Source organism: Cricetulus griseus, chromosome 2 (assembly GCF_003668045.3).
Source record: "Cricetulus griseus strain 17A/GY chromosome 2, alternate assembly CriGri-PICRH-1.0, whole genome shotgun sequence".
Lineage (NCBI taxonomy): Eukaryota > Metazoa > Chordata > Mammalia > Rodentia > Cricetidae > Cricetulus > Cricetulus griseus.
The window spans coordinates 415,175,733-415,196,015 of NC_048595.1; the positions used below are offsets into that span (position 1 = coordinate 415,175,733).

The following is a 20,283-nucleotide window of genomic DNA, read 5'->3' on the forward strand; positions in this document are numbered from 1 at the left end:
CTTCTTCCTGGAACATTCTTCATTCAGATGTTTTAAAATTTCAATTTCTTCAATAACTTCTGTCCTTCCCTGGACTTTTTATCTCTGTAGTGAACAACCCAGACAGAAATGTGTCAAAATATGTCTTATTCGTCATATGGGTTGGATTCCTCAGTCCCCAGCAGCTATTGATCTAGAGATATTTTTGAATAAATGACTTCTGAAAAACAATAGGCCTTGTGTCTCTAACCAGAATGAGGGCAGCATTGTCCTCCTGTCTTCATGGCCAACGAGAACCGGTGAATTAAACATTCATAATAGTAATAAACAGTAATGCTTCTCACCCAGCATTGCTATCAATGGCCCATGAAGTTCCTCACCATACTCATGACACATAAGTAGCTTTGAAAATAAAATTCATTCATTCACTCACTCACTCACTCACTCACTCACTCACTCACTCACTCACTCACTTACTCATGCACTCATCCATCCATTTATGCAGCACTGGGCACTTGACATGCAGGAGGAGGTGCTGTCTTAAGTTGTCCATGTAGAACCTTCAACTGAATAGTAAATGTGACACTACATCAACCTCCACAAACCCACTTCCTCTCCAGAAAACAGAAAACAACTGAGAATGTGAATTCACTGCCACTGTTGAACACTGGAGGGGAGGACTGCAGCTGTTCCTGGCAGACATGAAGTCATATTTCTGGTGTGTCTTTGCCCTCTGCTTCCAAATCGGGGTTTCAACAGGTGAGTGGCCCAGCTGAACTTCTTCTTCTTAACTTATAATTCAAGTGAACATTAAGAAAAATCTAAAGTAGAAAACGTTGTTACAAAAGGATTTTTTTTGAAAGCACAATTTGTGAAGCATTGCAGCCCACTGCTCAAGGCTCCGAGTCACCCCTGTCAGAGGGGATGGTACTGACTTTGCATTGCTTCTTTTGATACTGTGTTTTAACATGGAAAAGTATGTTTCAACAGACCGTTAAAATTTTAAATTACTTGCTGGGAGTTACCTCTCAGTAGGTAAAGTAGAAGACTGGCTTCACTGTTTTCAGAGAAAGATGAAAGGCAAGGTAACTTGTGTCAACAGAATGAAAATTAAATAGCTCTGGCATTTGGGTTGGGAATCCTTCTATAGTAGGAAATAAAGTGGACGGCCTTCAAAATGAAGAAATTGGACTTTAATCTTACCTGGATGGTTCTACGTCTTAAATGTGCAGCTGGCCATTTTTTCTTTCTTTGTTTTGTTTCTTAGAGACACAGTTAAAACAATCTTGCCCACTCCTATAAGGTTTCTAGACACTTAAATATGAGGGTCATCCTGAAATAAAAAGGGAGAGGTGATGACTGAAGCCTTCACCAGCCCCTGTAAACCTTAAATCATCTGATGCCTTTGATTCTTTTTCGTGGGTTGCATTTATCAGGCCACACAAGGCAGATTAAATGTGGCTGTGTGCAGTGAAAATTACTGCACTAATTCTTATTACATACACTTACATGTTATTTTTCCTTTTTTCTTTAACTATGGGTGCTGCTCTTGAAATTGGGATAAGTGAAGTAAGACATTAAGGGGGGAGGGGATATCTTTAATAGGAGAAGTGAAATCAGAGTAGTCAGTGTTATTAGTCCACCCAGAGACACATTTTTCAGTGGTAAATAAAGAAGTAGACATTACTTTTCTTTCCAAAAAGAATATTAAGACTAAAATTGAATTTGTTCAGTGGTTCATCTAGTGCTCTCTCAAAGTTACACAAGTGTTTTTAAGAAGAGCGAAGAATGAACAAAGAGGGCTGTCCCTCACTCACCTGGAATAGGTACCAAGAACAGCTCTGGGCCACTGCTTTTTTTTTTTTTTTAGTTATGTTTTCTTCCAGAAATTCTTAGCAGCACAAATGACCCCAGAATAGCCAACGTAGGGTAATCCATTCATTTACTTATCCACTCATCTGTCCATGCATGCAGCACCAGAGACTCGACATGCAGTAGGTGCTGTGCCAGCCATTGTGTGAACAATGAGAAAAACCAGGTGTGGCCACTCTGCCGAGACTATGAGCACTAGAGAAAGAGATGTCAATCAAATAACAAGTAGAGGCAGAACTCATTTCCATGAGAGAGTGTACCAAGGAGTCAGGTCGGGTGGGGAGGGTATGTAGGTAGCTGGAGCCACACAGACTTTTCTGTGGAAATGGCACTTAAGTTGAAATTGAAGGACAAATAGGACTCAGTGGAGAGATCAGCATCAAGGTAGGAGAGAAAACTTTATGGAAGGTAAATACGAAGTATCCATAGTGTTCAAAAGAAGGCCAGAGGACTGGACCAGGGTAGATGCAACTGAGCACAGGGGAAGAAGTTGGGGATGATGCAAGATGAGGCTGAGAAGGAGGAGAACAGGAGTCAGGCTACTCAGACAACGAGGAACAGGCTAAAGATTCTGGCTTTTCTTTCAAGAAAATTTGTAAGTTATTGATTGCATGGTTTGTTTGTACTGTCTCAAAAGTTTTCAGTATACCAAACCCGTTTGGGCAGTTACGATGATGGTGCTATACTCAAAAGAATTGTATGAGCAGGGGTACTATTTCTGTAGGGGGATAGATTCAACCACAAGTTTATCACAAGTTGACAAACTAAGCTGATCAATATATTCTTCTGGAATCGTCACCCTATATTTCAAAAGACTAAAACCAATGTTAATTATACTCATCACAAGAAAAACTGTACTATGTAGAATGCCATTTTTCCAATGACAGGCATCGAAACAATGGAGGCACAAACAGCTAAAAGGTGATAATAAACACACTAACAATAGTCATATGCAAAGTGCTTCCCCCAGGGTATATACACCCAGGAACTCCCATTTTCACAGCTAGAAACCCAGAGACAAACTCAAGTAAACTAAGAGACTCATGGGCCCTCTGTAATACTTTTAATGCCTCCAACTCTTGGCTTTCCTGTACCACTGTAGTGATTCTCACCCTCAAGCAGTGCCAGGAAAGACTCACAAAACAGGAAAGACTAACTGATTTGTCACGCAGTAATCAGTAGCAGAACCATAAATTAGAACCCCAGTGTGCCCAGCTCCACTGAAGTGGGACAGAAATAACAAATTTCCAGGGGGTGGGGTTCTGAGCAACTTTGTTATTTGGCGGTAAAGTAAGAAGATTGAGAGTCTTAGGATGTGCCCAGTCTTCATTGGATCGCAATGTAAAATTTAACGAAGCCTTCTCTTCTCGTGAGTCATGGATAATAGGAGGCTCTTCCTTACAGAAGAAACTATACAAGAAGAGCTTCTTCCCAGGCAATGGGAATGTTAGTGGGTGACCTGCTGAATTCTTGCTTTCGAGAGACTGCTTTAGAAGCAGTGTGGAGAATGCAGCCAGTGGGACTGATTGCTAGCGGGTGATGTCTAATAAATGCGGGTCTCATGAGGCATTCCATCAGGAAGCTGTGAGGGTAAACCTTAGGCCCACTTTATCTCTGATAGTGACTGAAGAGTCATTTTAGAATCCCACCATCTTGGGAGAAACAGCCCTTTGGTGCTTTTAGCACCACATCCGGTCTGGGGAGATGAACTGACCTCTGAGCCCCTTCCTTTCAACACCTGTTTCTAGAATTCATGCTGTATTAAAACAAAACAAAACAAAACAAAACAAAACAAAACAACTCTGCATTGGCAACCTTTTCTTTGGATAGACAAAATGAAAGTATTCTCAGCATGACAAGCCTTGATTTTATTCCTCCAAGACTATATGTATTTACCTCTTATTTTCCTGTGTTATTGAATCTTCTCATTTTTATTTTTTGTTTTGTTGGGATGGTAACATTTCTTTTACTATTCTTCTTTGCTTTGGTGAATTTGGAAGGATTTATGTTTTGTTTTATGTCATTGGATGTTTTGCCTTCACTTAGGTCTGTGCACCACATTCATGCCTGGTGCCCAGGAAGGCTAGAAGAGTTAGAGATGGAACTAGAGTTAGAGATGGCTGTGCGAGACCATGAGGGTGCTGAAAATTGAACCTTGATCGTCTGGAACAGCAACAAGTGTTCTTAATCACTGAGTCATCTCTCCAAGCCCTGATGATGTTCCTTAGTCTATCAAGCCATTATGTTCTGAGAATCACAACTGAGCAATCTGTTAAATTCATGCATTGCTGGGAACTGGTGCCAGGATCTTACACCCGCCAAGCAATGGTTCTACAGCTGAGCTGCATCTCCAGTCCTAGTTAGAAATAAGCATAGTCATACCCTTTCCTGGAATGCCTAATCCTTACTTGCCACACTGGCATGAGAACCTTGAAGTGCCCTCCTCTCCCCTCTCCCCTGTTGGCTCCATCACTGGCCCATGCATGAGTTTTTCTGGACTAATGTCAAGTACATCATTGCCATTTCTTTCTTGACAGCATTCCTTTTCTGTTCCTCTATCCTTTCTTTACCCTTCTATCACAGAGCTGGTCTTCGGTGACAACATCAGTGTGGATGCTGCTCCTCTCTTGTTTCTGCAGTGCTCTGAGGCCTTCCGTTAGCCCAGCACTGGGGATGATGTCCTTTCCCCTCTGATATCTTTCCTGTGGCTGGAAATTCTGGACAGCAATCTCTTTTATCTAGAGATTTTCATTCATTCTCTGTGACCTTCTGGGTTGTGGTGAAGTGCTTCATAATAGTCTAAGTCTTGTTTCTTTTTTTTTAATTAAAAAAAAAGTCTTTTTAGAATTTGGTACAAAACATTCTATAGCTTAGAATGGTTTTGAACTTCCAACTCTTTTCCCACCACCTTCCAAGTACTAGGATTGCAGGTATGTGCCCACCATTGGTTTATGAGGCTGGAGACTGAACCCAGAGCTTCTTGTAGACTAGAGTCTACCAACTGATAAACTTCTAGAAATATGTGATTGTGAAAGCTGTTTATTTTTATGTCAGAATTCAGTAATTCCAGGCTCACTTGACTCCCTTTCTCATGTGTGTTCTGGAATATTAACAGGACCAGATATATTTGTCTTCCATTTGTGAATTAAACTTTCTTTCTTTTTTTTAAGGTATTTTTCCTTCTAGTGTTTGTTTGATCACATTTTCCTCCCTGTCTTCTCCACTCCATCTCTTTCTAGAAATCTCTATTATTCTCATGTAAAAACTTTTCTCACCAAAGTGAGCAGAATTGCTTTCATTTTTGTGCTTATTAAGTACAGCTTCTTCAGCTGTAATGTACCATTAGACTTTCTGAATTAGTAGCACCTAACCCGTAGGCACACAGGGAAAAGCTAGCTTTTGTCTTAGCTTTGCTCATAACTCCATCTATAACATTCATTACTTGATACAAAAGGTTCACTCTCACATATGTAGTAACAAACACTACCATATATGCTACTTTCCCATTCTAAGGTCATTCAGTTTCAGATGTAAAGTGAATTATCGGGCTTTCCTATTTTTTAAAAAAATATATTTAAGAATCATTATCGTGTTTTGTATATTAGTGGTGACTCTGTGCTGTTATTCTTTTAACAAACAAAGTCTGTCAAGTGGTGGTTTTCAGTCATTCTGAGAAAAAAAATGAAATTATATAAAACATCAAAATTATGTTTTAGAAAGTGGAACATAAGTTTGTGCAGACTACGAAATATAAGCCAAACTATGGTTTGTTTTCCTTGGTTGGTCTCTAAAGCTGTCTAAAACAGACAGTGATGTGCAAGTTTAAAGAGTCAGAAGCTGGGGTTGCCAGCCTCAGAGGGATGTGCATGGTGCTTCGATGCTCATAACTGCTTTGCCCAAGGAAAAGTGGAGAAGATACAGGCTGTGACAAAGCAAAGTGATAGACTCAGGTGTTTGTGTGCACCCGACTACTGGTGCTGATGAATCAGCTCTTTCTGAGTCACGTTTAGAGCACTTACCATAAGCAATTAAAGATTCTTCACAGGTAACTGTATTTGCATTTGAGAAATCAAACTTAAACAGCTACTGTTTATGCTGTTCTTGGAGAATCCATTCACGTGGCAGTAGCAACACGATCACTCCACTCCACTCTAAATCATTTTGTACCGTCTAAGACAATAGCAAAAACCCCATAGAATTGTTTGCTTGCATTTGTTTAATCACAATGGGAGTTTCTTGTATATATGGATCCATTTCTACAGGAAGATAAGTTACTAAATAATTGTGAGAAATTTAGACTCTGATATCGACAAATTAGATTTTTTTCATGTTCAAAAAAAACACAGGGCAGCTTAATATACAATGGTTGATAAATAAATATCAAGGTAAATAAATAAAAACATTAAACACATGTAATCGCATATTTGAAAAAATGGCCTTACTGTTTTTTGGTGTGTAATTACCCTTCAGTCACAGAACACATGCACAGCACCCATGTGATTATTAAGTATTTGTTCTACTAATACACACACCTTAAGGAAAAAAAAGAAATACTAGAGAAAAATTTCACTTCTCACTTAATGTTTCTTTTCCCATAGCAAACCACTTCAGATGCTATAGTTCTGCTTCTGTAAAGTGAGGGTGTTGGACTGGAGTATCTGACTCCAGGGGGGAGGGGGCATTCAGTAAGCGGACTCTGAAGTCATATCATCTTGATTCAATCATGATTGTAATGTCCATTGCTGATTTTATCGCCTGGGATCAAAGCTATTGAATATGGATATTCAAGCCTTAGTTTCCCCTGCTGCAAAATAGAGATTAAGAAAAGGTGACCTGACTTACAAGCTAGCTTTGATGATATAGTCTACAGAATGCATTTAACAATATACTCTATACACAGTTAATACAATGGAAGCTCCTGAAAACTATTGGGGTTCAAAACATTGTGGGTCATCAATCAGTTTGAGTCTTTGCCTTTGCACCAGGATGTAAGTGTTCCACAATTTCCAGCAAATAGGATTTTTTTCACTTGTCTTACTCTTCTTGGCCCACGCTAAAGGCAACTGCCAATATCATATTCAACCTTCATGGTCTTAGTTTCATTTGTTTTAAAAGTATCATTGAGTTTCTCCTATGTTCCAGGTCCCAGGAACAATTTGATTCTTATCCTAATAGACTTCATGATTAAATGAGAAAGCAAGACAACAATAACTAGGACCTAATAATATATGTTCTAGAAATATATTAGTAAAATAAAGTGTTGTTGAGAACATAGAGTCAGGAGGTTTTGGGTGTCTCAGAAGGACCTGAATAGAGGACTTAAAGTTATTCTCAAAGAATGACAGAATATTTCCCAGTTTAAAAGGCTGATTAGATTCCAGTTTGTGGAAACAGAAGAAACAGTGTGAAAGCTATGGCCCCACAGCTTCAGTGTGGCTGGAGCAGATGGTCTATGGGATCATGGAGGCTTTTATGTCATGCCAAGAAGATTGGGTTTTTACCTTATAAACAACAGGGGACTAATGAAGACTTTTAAGCTGGGGACTGAAATGTGCTTTAGAAAAAACAATTTTAGAGGCAGACGGAGGAAAGACAGGAGGACAGACTGTTGTTGGGGGTTGGAGGCAGCCAAGAAGATGGTTCCACAGATGGAGGAAGACATGAATAAGGTCTGGATTGGCAATGGGAATGGAGAAGGAAGACTAAGCTCAAGAGGCATCTATGAGCTAGAGTCAACTGAACTTGAGACTGATTGGATGAGGAGAGTTGGGGAGTAGAAAAGATGATGAAGTCTCTGAGTGTTCTGGTCAGTGATTCTCTAAAGAGATAGCATTGGGTTTAGTGAGTGAATGGGTTCAGCTTAGACATGCTACACTTGATGAACTGACTGTATCCAGAGAGAGGTGCTAAAAGGAATGGGACACTGGCCTGGAGGGCTGAGCTGGAGATAAACATCAGTGTAAATGGGTTCACACACAAATGTCCTGTATGTGAGCCTAAAGCACTGTGCATAGCAACTGAGAAGTGGGAAGCAATATAGGTATTCATGAATCTCTACAGTACCGTCCCCTCCTCTCTGTGGAATAGAGGCAGTCTCATTTAATCTCATGTGATTTCCATCCTATGATAATTTCAAACCACTGGCAGTGAAATCACTAACAGAGTAGTTTATTTGCAAATTAATTATGTTGTGAATATTGATTCAAAGTTTTATAGCACCTTTGGGGTTTTTCCATTTTCACAAAGAAAATAACTTTTAACTAGAAGAAAATGGATCTTTCATTTTTCTTATTATACATGCTTAGACAAAGGGTTGTTTTTTTTAGCCCCTTTCAGAGTTCCATGGAGAGTAAAAGCAGCTTGCATACTGTGTGTGTGTGTGTGTGTGTGTGTGTGATAGAGAGAGAGAGAGACAGAGATAGAGACAGAGGGAGGGAGGAAGACAAAGACAGGGAGAGAGAGAAGAAGAGAGAGGGAGAGGGATAGAGAGGGAGAGACAGACAGAGGGAGAAAGAGACAGAGACAGAGAGAGTGCTTTGGTTTGGTGGTTTGTCTTCATTTTTCATCACATTTTTGGTTTGCTGTTCTCTAGATGGGATGGGGTTTAATTTGCCCACCCATCCTACTGTGGAACCCACTCACTCTTACTAGGTTTTGGCATGTTTTTGGGTTACAATGTGAGTATAGGCATGATGCACAGATAAGAGTCTGCTAGCCAGGAATCTAAAAGTTTTAGTTAGTTGACTCCTAAGAAATGACACTGTTTTATTAAAGATAAAAGAGTTGTGTGTGGGAAGCAAAATTTTGAAACAATGCTGAAATTTATATGTAAAAGACCAAATATAAATTTCAAGATTCCATTATTTTTTTCCACTGAATAGTACTCCATTGTGTAAATGTACCACATTTTCTCTATCCACTCTTCAGTTGAGGGGCATCTAGGTTGCTTCCAGTTTCTGGTTATTACAAATAATGCTGCTATGAGCATAGTTGAACAGCTGTCCTTGTTGTATGAATGTGCTTCTTTTGGGTATATGCCTAGGAGTGGAATTTCTGCATCTTGTGGTAGACTGATTCCCATTTTCCTGAGGAATCTCCATACTAATATTTAAAGTGGCTGTACAAGTTGGCACTCCCACCAGCAGTGAAGGAGTGTTCCCCTTTCCCCACATCCTCTCCAGCATAAACTGTCATTGGTGTTTTAGATTTTAGCCATTCTGACAGGAGTGAGATGGTATCTCAGAGTTGTTTTGATTTGCATTTCCCTGATGGATAAGGATACTTATTCTTAAGTGTCTTTTAGCCATTTTAGAATCATCTTTTGAGAATTCTCTGTAACAAGACTCCAATACAACTTTAACTCTCATATCACATTCTTGTGCTCTACTGAGCCAACTAAAGCTTATCATTGTGTGACTACAGAAAATATGTTTAATAAGCACAATCAATAATTGCAAACTCAGGAGATCTTATCTCTCACTCTGAGGCCTTTGTAGAGGTTTGTGGTTAAAAGTCTGAGTTAAAGAGAATAAAATCACATTGGTAGTCTGTTTTACATCCTCTGCACTGTGTGGGGTCTTTATATATCTCTTTAAAGCTTTTTTCAACCAGAGCTAATACAACTGTTTGTAGAGTCCTAGCTGGGCAGGTCCTAGGCAGACAGACCATCTGATACTTAGAAATAAAATAGTTTGGATATCAAAAGAATCAATTTGCAAGTAGAGTCTTAATGAGCTGTCATGAATTCTTTGAGGAAGGACTTTCTCTAGAGATTTTCTTCTCCTTTTCCACCCCACCCTCCCTCCTCTACCCAGTTCCTCCTCCTCCTTCTATTGCTTGTTTTTTGTGATAGCATCTCACTCTGTAGCCAAAGCTGGGCTGGAAGTCACTATGTAACTCCAGGATGGCCTTGATCTTATGGCAGTCTTTCTGCTCCAGCCACCTAAGTGTTGGGATTATAGGTAGGGGCTGTCATACTGGCTCCAGAGATTTTAACAGTCTCTAGAAAAAAGGGACACAAATGTTCTTATCTTTTAAAAAAATTAATATAAATTTAAAACCTCACATAATACAAAAACTCTGATTTTACTTTTGAGAAGAGTCTATTGGTATAACAAATATAACAACTATTATTAAAAAATATCACAACAGCAGGTAATGGATTTGAGTCTGATGAGAAGAATTTTGCTCAAAACATATTGCTCTGTGTGATTCAGAGTGAATGTTATCTATATGTGTCAACAGAAGACAAATAGATATGGGTAGCAAAGCAAGTGTTAGATAAAATTTTAAGACATCATTAGGATATAAACAAGCAGATTCCCATTTGTATTTTTAACTTAGTTGAAATGTATATCATTGGTGCTTGTATTAAAAGTTACTAATATGTGGTGTTTATTGATATTTGTGTGGGTTAGTACAATGGCTGTTCTGGGGCCCCATTACCTGTCCACACACTGGACAAGTTAAACTATTACACACTTCCAGGGATTTAAAGAATCAGTCAGAATTAAACCTGTCTGGGCCTCAGTAATCATGAAAAGGCCAAGAAAAACATCGATTAGCTAAGCAAAACTTTTTGAATCTGGTATCTACAGGCAAAGAACTTTATTCTTTAGATCATTTCCTAGTTATGTGACATGTAATCTTGGGGAAAATATTCACAGTTTTGATTCCAGCTTAACTTGATGTATGCAAATGTAAGATAAATAAAAGTGAATGCATGCATCACTGTGAGTAAATTTTAATCATCATTTACTATTTGCCAGGTGCTGTTGTAGATACTTGGAATGGAATTGTAAATTACCAATGAAGTTCTCTATATCAAGCTTATATCATAGTGGAGGTAGCCAGGCAATAAACAAGTAAATACACAGTCAGACCTGATTATTTTATACAGTGGTATTTTCTCTCTGAGGAAATATGTCAGAAAATGACTTATATATGCACTTTGGATAGGTTGACTCTGAAGAAACATTATTTTGGATAATGAAGACCAAACAGTCATTTATGGAGAAGACTGGGCATAAGCAGGCAAGAGTGAAACCCAAAAGTTAGGCAGCTTTACATAGAAGGGGTGGAGGAAGCGGGAGGAAGGAGGAGAGGGAAATGTAATTTAGACCAACTGTGATTAAAATTGGAGTAGAAAGGTTTGGTTGGTCATAGGAACAAAGGGCAAAGCTTTCTTCCTGTTGACATACTTTTAGCAGTGGTCTTGAAAGACTTGGCACTTAGCAACCACTTTCCTGATTCCATTGATTGTTGCTAGGAGCACTTTAACTGTGGATTGAACTGATACTCTTTTGTGAATTCAGGAAGTTGTGTGACCTGAGGAAGAAAATTTAATCTGTCTGAGCCTTCGTCTGTGCATAGTAGGCTTGTTGCTTTGTATGTAAGTCCACCATGGCTGACTGTATATGTGTGTGTGTGTGTGTGTGTGTGTGTGTGTGTGTGTGTGTGTGCTACTGGGAAGTAGATCAAATTATAGGAAACAAGGGATATGAGATGAGGGTATTTGTAGGATGTTCTGGACATGGACAAACAATGTATATAAGAGTGTATTGAGCATTGAGATGGTATGAGAAGAATGTGATAAATACAGTAAAAACAAGAGCAGAGGTCACATTTTGGAGGAAGGTTTTTATGTTTGTTGGCATGTGATGAAACAAATGTGAGAGGAATCAACAAAGAGATGGGTGAGAGGGATGCTTAAAATTTAACTACTTCAGTGACAGACAACTAACCAAACAGATTCGACAACTCACGAAACAAATCAGATTCTGGATATATATGTTGTTGCTATCATGCCAGTAATCCAGGTTAAGTATTAGACACGGAGATAAGAATATCCAAAGAGAGTGGAGGAAGTAATTTGGCTTCTTCTGCAATTGTAAGACACCAGTATGTTCACGTTCCTTAAACTGCCTGTCCATTTGTCTACTAAATGCTTTTCATTGTTGCAAGGGATTCTCTTGCTGGTCTGTCTCTCTCCAATGAGCTCTCTCTCTCTCTCTCTCTCTCTCTCTCTCTCTCTCTCTCTCTGTACTGTGTGTGTGTGTGTGTGTGTGTGTGTGTGTGTGTGTGTGTGTGTGTGTATTTGAGCCTATGCACATTCGAATGCATGCATATAGATGCAGGCTGGCATATTCACCTTTGTTTATGGGTTCTGGGGATCTGAACTCATATCCTCATACTTACATGGCAATCTCTTAACAGACTGAGTCATATCTCCAGACCATACTGCTTTGCTCTCTTTTCTTTGTATTATTATACCAAATTCAGCTAGAGGCGAAGAAGATTTAGCACATCTGTTGTATAGGTGCAAAGTGATTTTGAGGTAAATGTTTAACTACTGTGGTTGCAAACATTCAAATTTCAGATTTACAGTTGCCAAATGCTTTTCTAGACTGAAAGCTTAAAACTTAAACATAGGAAATGTGGAAACCTGAGTCAGCCTTCTTATTACCACGTTCAGTAATGAAAAGGTGAGCTAGGGCATGTTTAGCCATAAAATGATCATTGGGATGAATATTCATGAGTGCTTGATGGATGACACTCTGGAGGCCCCAAGTGATTTGAGTGACACATAACTTAGTTCTGCATGAAAGAAAAACGGAACCCTTCCTAGCCACCCCACATACTTCTGTAGGCAAGAAAAGATAGTTTCTCTCACGGCAACATTTTCCTAACTTCTTGCAATATTCTTTTGTAAGAGAAGATTGGGGGGGGGGACGTGGTATCTTTGATGGAGACTCACCTGACAGTGAAGTCATGGTCTCTCTTGGTTGTCTGTGATCTCTTCTGGATGTGTTCTGATCCTTAACTTAAAGAAAGTAACTGTTGGAAAGACCCCCCCACCCCATCTCTCTTTCTCTGTGTATGTGCATGTATTTGGAGTGTGGGAGTACATGTGTGTGTATGCATATATAGAGGCATGTCAGTGTGCTCATGCAAGGAGTGTGTGAGTACATGTGTTTGTGCAGATGTCAGTGTGTGTGTGTGTGTGTGTGTGTGTGAGTGCGAATGGTGTATATGAGTACACCTGTGTGTGCCTATGTTGAGGCCAGAAGTCTACGACAGTGACTTCATTAATCATTTTTTTACTTTGGTTTGGAAAGAGGGTCTGTCAATGGACCTGAGCTCACATCTTTGGCTAGTGTTCGCCCAGCAAGGGCTTGAGCCTTGCCTGTTTTCTTCCTGAAGCACTGGGTTTACGGATGCCAGGCTTTTGGTGTCCAAACCCCGAGTCTTCACACTTACACAATAAGCACTTTCCCTTCTGAACCATCTCCCTAGAAAGAACCCTTTAAAGACATTGTTTTCTCTTCTTATTTTACAGATGCAAAGAGAGAAGTTCACAGGGCTAGCTAGGCACAGTCATAGGACAGAACCAGAATTCGCTCTTGAATTCCTTGAACAGCACTGCTCCGTGCCTCCACAGTTACTTTTCACCTCCTGCTGGCTTGAGGGTCACGGAGTGGGCAAAGAACGGGAAACTGTGACAAGAACTCTTTTTGTGTTATGTGTGTATATAGTGGCTGTAGACAGTTTTGCCCCAGGATCTCTTCGTGGTTTGCTTGTTGCCATTCTGAAGGCTCCGGGAAATTTCCTCTGAACAATACTAAAGGAACTGAGAAGCCGTCCACTGATCTTATCTTCTGCAGCAGACACAAAGTGTGGTGCTCACAGACAAACGTCCTTGCACAGAACCGTCCCCGTGCCCGCCAGAAGCCAATGCAGCCGCACCTGTTTGCAAGTGTCGTCTGTTCCCACCCCCTCTGCCTTTAACTTACACTTTTCTCTGTATTAGAAAACAGTGAAAGCAGCATTATTTTCTTTCTGCATACTTTCAGACTTCTAAATTGTAAGACCAAACATCCATAAAGAGACGTGAACAAATAATAAAAGAAAACTTTGAATGAGTAGCGATCACATAGGCTACCTCATCCCACAATTACCACAAGCCAAGAATGAAATATTGCCAGCACACAGAAACCTTTCTCCTTTCTGTGTTCTATGTTCTTTCCTGATTCAAACTCTCTTCTCCTCTTCAAGCAAAAAGCATTAGAGTGGATTTGTGGCCTTTATTCAGATTATATATCACACTTCCACTCTCTTAGTGACTAAGCAAGGAATCATAATTTGTAGACATTAGCTTATCAAAAGTTGCTCATAACATCTTTTCTATATAGGCTGCATTTTTTACTTTGAAAGTTCAGGGTAATGGTAGTCTGAGATTACATTAACTAAAACCCCAGGAATGAGATTTTTCTACACTGGACATGAGGGTCAGTTCACTCAGAGTTCCTTTAACTCCAAGGATCATTCCAGCATTCTTTGGAAATCAGCTTGTTGAAGAAATATCTCCCAGCTTCCTTGCTTTGCAGACTCTGGGAGATAAAGCATGAAACAGAAGTTTGAATGTGGGAAAACAATACATGTTCTCAGAGCAAAAACCTCTCTGACATTCTGCTCGTGTCCCTGGTCCCAGGGTGTTGATTTATGTTCTACCCCCATGTCTGAATGGGGATGTCTGAATTCTCTTCAGATCAATGATGTAATCCTTGCAAAACTACTTTTAGGTATTTTGCTTTCTGCTATTTTATTATTGAATAAGGAGTATTACCATAATTGGAAGCTGGGACACTTTTGTTTATTTTTTTCTAGCCAAGCCTCTAATTTGAAAATGTTTCCTGGAAATACAAGACATATATACTTGGGGGTAGAGATACTAAAATAAATAAGCAAATAAAATGATTGTGATGAAGTGTGAAAGGAGTTAAGACATCAAGCATAAACAGAGATTGGCAAATGATCATCTTGTATGATGCCAATCTTAATATATAAGTTGCTTCCCTTCTTTAAGGAAATAATATGGCAAGATACATTTGGGCAAATGTCAGGGTGTTTACAGAAAATCAGAGTGCTGGAAATAATCCTGGTGTTGCCTTAGTGCTTAGTTTTAATACATCATGAAGATTAACACAAAGGCTCATTACACAGTCATTAAAAATGATCATGTCAAACATGTAAAAAAATGAACTTTTATGGTAGGTCATTGTATGATGCCAGCAGAGCACAAAATACTACACTTGTTATATAAAATCCCACCACTAAAAATCAAAACCAAAAATATAGAATACCTCCTATTTTACTAGGGATGTCTAGTTTTTAAAAATTATTTTATACTTGTTTGATCTTCTTAAGAAAAAAGGAGATTTACCAACTGAAGTAAAAGCTACCATCCTGGTATTTTTTCCAAACAATTTCAGCATAAAACTTTTCATTAAAAAATTATATGTCATTTAAAAAAACAAACAGAAGAACACCTTGAACCTACAAGCCAGGAGTTGACGATCTACAACAGAGCTAAAATTATTTCAGTCTCCTCCTCCTCCTGAGGTCTCCATGTAGCTCACAAAACAACCCTGGTTCTGGTGATCTCAAAAGAGTGAAAAAACTGAGCAAAAATCTAGGGCCTCACATGATCATTGGGCCTATTTGGTCCTTATTGAATGGGGTTCATAGGAGACACATTACTACTTAAATATAATTGATTTGTTTCTTTACTTTTCAGTGAGAGGATGTAATGCTGTTTATATACAATCATTTAATTTTAGCTCCAGTAAATTTATATACTTTCAAAAGTATTTTTCCATAACATATTTTTGCAACTCTTTCCTTGTCAGCTAAAGGAAAATCATGCTTTAACTTCAGATTTAAAATTTACTACTTCAAAGGGGCATTTTTCTGACCCCCCCAGTGAATATTATAATACACCACCCAACCCTACCACATTTTCCCTGATAGCACTATGTTCCTAACTCAAATTATAACACATCACTCATTTCTCTGTTTACCATCTGGACCCCAGTGTGGAACCTGTAAAAGCATGGAGACCCTTTCTGTCTGAGTCCAAACATGTTATTTGATACATACATTTTATATGCTATTACATGAAAAGCACATTTATAGTGCATAGTTCTGCCTTGTCACAATCTGGCTTTGTTTGCTTGGCTATGACATCTTTCATTTTGGTATCAATAGAGGTGACTTTATAAAAAGAAATCACGTTCCCACTTAAATACAATTATTAGGGCAACATGTTCATAAAACAGCATTCTTACTTTGTTTTCTTTCTTTTGTCCAGGAGAAATCAATGACTCAGCCAAGCATAAGATGTTTTCATTTTACAATGGAGGTATACAGATTTCTTGTGTGTATCCTGAGACCACCCGACAGCTCAAAATGCAGTTGTTCAAAGGGGAAGAAGTCCTCTGTGAGCTCACCAAGACCAATGGAAATGTTGGGTCCAGCAAGAATCCCAGGTCCTGTCCATATCAGTTGTCCAACGACAGTGTCTCTTTTTTCCTAAACAACCTGGACAGTTCTCAGAGCAGCTATTATTTCTGTAGCCTGTTGATTTTTGAACCACCTCCATTTCGAGAAAGGACTTTTCCTGCAGAATATTTGCATATTTACGGTAAGACATTGGTTGGGGCAGAAGCGTGTGTGCACATTTCTGAGACTTTTCTCACCAATGGAAACAAATAAATATTTTTTTGTTACATTCTTTAGGTGTAGTTGGATGAAATATGCAAGGAACCATCTGTTTTTAATTCAGTTGGTACTTATCAGGAAGAAGTGATTTATAACATATACTGCTGAGTTAGAATTAGGCCCTAATCTTTCAAACACCCAGATCATGGCTCAGTGGATAGTACCTCTAGTCACTTAAGGTAGAAAGCACTTTGGAGAATGCAATGAGAAGATTTGAAAATCAGTTTTATACCATGCATTTTTCTACTAAATCTTGTGAAAGCTGCAGATGGAAAGTCTCTATGTGTTAGTCACATTTGTAAGCACTCTGGCATAGTCTTTGGAAGGTCTGGATTTCAGAGTCCTTGCTGGAAGGTGGCAGTGATGTTGATTACCATCTACTGGGTCCCATCATTGTTAGGAAGAGAAACCTTCCTTGATTAAAAAGCTTTACAGTTTAGGAAAGCCTTTTCTGTGCAGCGTTGAATGCAGACATGTGTTTCCGGGTCTTTCATCAATGTATCTCTACCTGCCTCTCCAGAATCACAGCGTTACTGCCAGCTGAAGCCCTGGCTGCCCATAGGATGCGCAGCTTTTGTTGTGGTGTACATTTTTGGATGCATGTTTATCTTCTGGTTTACAAAAAAGGTAAACGATTTCTACTTTTCCTTACGCTTTCTTTCCTGAGAGGCCACTTACTCATCAGTGCCTGATGCTCTTCTTGGAATGACCTGAGAAAAAGGGAGACAATTCCTTCCCCCCAATTTATACACTAATTAAACTAGTGACTTGAAACAGAGATTATTTGTTTGTTTTTTAATAGCTCACTTCATTCCCAAAAGGACTCAGAGGCTTACAGAGATACGTCATTATTACTATTTTTTCCCTAAAAAGATAGAAAATTGGGGCCAGTTACAGATAAAGGTTAGGAAGGAGGTTAAAATATAACAATAGACGTCTTTGATTTTTAAAAATTGTTAAATGTTGGATTAGGATTTGAATATAAGCTTCCTAAGAGTCAAGACAAAGCTGAAACAATTAGTTATAAGTGTCTCTTACTTAGCAAACTGAAACAATGAGATTATCTAACTAGGTACCAATAGTAGCTAAGAAGAAAACTTCTTCTTTACGTTATATCACCAGACTCCTTGTTTTTAAGGAAAACACCTGAAAAGCTATTCAGGTGTATAATAGGGACAACAAAATTTTGTTGTGGAACATTCTGTTAGCTATTAACACAACAGATTCTCAGTTAAAGAACTTACTCCATTTTGTATGTTATATGTATATGAAAGTATGTAAGTGCGTGCTCCAGTGGCCATTAGCCAAACTGTGTGTGTGTGTGTGTGTGTGTGTGTGTGTGTGTGTGTGTGTGTGTGTGTGTGCACCAGATGACCATTTGAGAAGGAGGTAGAATATGTCCTAAAGTCCATTATCCAATTCTATTGAGAAAGGAATAATCAAGGCAAAAATGAGAAAGAAAATGACACATTAAACATTAAAAAAATTTTATTACAGTGTATGTGTGTGTATGCATGCATGCATGTATGTGTGCATGTGTGTGTGTGGGAGACACACACACACACACACACACACACACACAGAGAGAGAGAGAGAGAGAGAGAGAGAGAGAGAGAGAGAGAGAGAGAGAGAGAGCACATCTATGCTATTCTCTCCTTCCACTACTTAGGTGCTGGAGATTGAGCTCAGGTCATCAGGCTTGGCAACAAGTTCTTTTTTTCCACTGAGCTGTCTCATAGTTCAGAAAGCACTTCTTAGTGAAAACCTTTTGCATGTTGTTCTACTGAGCCTAAGTCCATAATTACACTTTTGTCACATGCCACTTCAACAAAAGACAGAAAACATTTGGAAAACAAGCATGAAGATGGGAAAGAACAGATAATAAACCATGTTTCTAACTTTCTCTTCCAGAAGTATGGATCCAGTGTGCATGACTCCAATAGTGAATACATGATCATGGCAGCAGTCAACACAGCCAAAAAATCTAGACTCGCAGGTATAGACTCCCTCAGGGGCTTGTGGAGGGAGGAATACTCTTTATGTTAAGACTTGAATTTATTTACTTGTTTTTATTTTAAAAAGAAAGGAAAATTGCCGGGTGTTGGTGGCACATGCCTTTAATCCCAGCACTTGGGAGGCAGAGGCAGGCAGATCTCTGTGAGTTCGAGGCCAGCCTGGTCTACAGAGCGAGTTCCAGGATAGCCTCCAAAGCTACAGAGACACCCTGTCTCAAAAAGCAACAAAAAAAGAGGAAAACTTCCCTAAGGATAATTTTAGTATTTTATATAAAAATCTGGGTTTTTATTTTAATTGAGCTTATTCATTCTGTAGTATATTAAAATAGTTTTTGTAAATTACTATTAAAATAAATTATTAGGGGTCAAGGATATAGTTCAGTTTGTAAAGTGCTTATCTAACATATATGAAGCCCTGGATTCGATCCCACTGCCATATAATGGACATGGTAACACACACCTTTTATCCTAGTACTCAAGAGTTGGAGGTAGGAGGATCATAAGCACAAGGTCATTTTCAGCTACAGAGTGAGCTGGAGGCCAGCCTATGATATATGAGATCCTGTCTCAAAATTAACAAAGAGAAACAGAGAGGGATGAATGGTAGAGAAAGGAAAAAGAAAAGGAAAAAAAAAACTAGGTTGAAGTAAGAGCATAGCAATTCAAGCCTAGCCTGATCTTCAGGATGAGGTGCTCCTGGACAGGTTGAGCCACTTGAAGCATCCTTGTCTCAGAAGAAGAAAAAGAAGAAGAAGAAGAAGAAGAAGAAGAAGAAGAAGAAGAAGAAGAAGAAGAAGAAGAAGAAGAAGAAGAAGGAGAAGAAGAAGAAGAAGAAGAAAAAGCAACGCTGGAGATGTTTTCAACTCATTGGTAGAACACTTGCCTACTATGCATGAGGTCTTAGGTCCAACTCTAGTACAAAAGAAAAGATCCATACGTCACAGTTGTTTCAACTAAAATTAAAAAACAAATTGAGATATATCTGGATCTTCCTTCTTGTAATTTTCATGAAATCAGATGGTGCACATTTATTGGGCATCCTACAACACAACCTTATGAGTGAGATACCAGAGGGTGATGGGGATTTGAGAAGAGGCTGGGAAGAAAGGTTTAGGTTGATGCTGGGGGTGGGGTGGGGCATGGCAGAGGAGGAACTCATGATAATACTCAGTTGTTTGGAAGCAAACAATGTCCAAATCTGGGTGACATTGGAAAGCCGATTGAAGCTTTTACCTTGTTCATTGAGAGTTAGAGGCTGGTGCTGTCAAGTTTGAGGAATATCCAGAGAGCTTGAAACATCCACTGTGGAAATTTTACACATCTTGTGCCCATGGATGGAATGATATGGGATAGAAAAAGAATAGAAACCATCACATTTTGGCTACCACTCTGGCTCAGGGACACACATAGACTTGGGATCACTGAATGGAAGAGTATCTAACCCTGCATATTTAGACTTTATTCTCTTTGTAGATAGCCAGGGCTGTGGTCCAGACTGCCAGTGGCTCCTTTCCAGACAATTAATATCATAGCTTTGGCACTTGCTATCAGCTTTGTTTGATTACTTTGTTCCTGCATACTTCATCGAAATCATTGTGTTAATAATAAAGTGTTCTATCTTAGTTTGAATTCCCCCAAACAGAGTCTAAGATAAGGTCTTGAGTGTAAATTGTTCACTGGAGTGGTAATCCCATGGAGAAGTGGCAAGGGGGTAGTGAAAAAAGAGAGAGGCAAGAATAAAGGTGATTGTAAGGTCGAGAGCGTTGGTGCTTGGTTCTGGGGTCTGACTTAATGGGACCTCTGTCAAGTGTACAGAGGCCTCCCACAAATTATATGAAGGATGGGAAATGAGACACTT

The 20,283-nt window shown here is 39.1% G+C and overlaps 1 protein-coding gene across 1 annotated transcript; it reads left to right on the forward strand.

Moving 5' to 3' along the window:
- Positions 1-680: 680 nt before the first annotated feature.
- Positions 681-18,456, forward strand: Icos (inducible T cell costimulator). The gene is made up of 5 exons (XM_035438837.1): positions 681-738; positions 13,445-13,606; positions 16,001-16,333; positions 16,931-17,037; positions 18,322-18,456. Exons 1-5 carry the CDS (start codon positions 681-683, stop codon positions 18,454-18,456), a joined length of 795 nt encoding a protein of 264 aa, XP_035294728.1.
- The last annotated feature ends 1,827 nt before the right edge of the window (positions 18,457-20,283 follow it).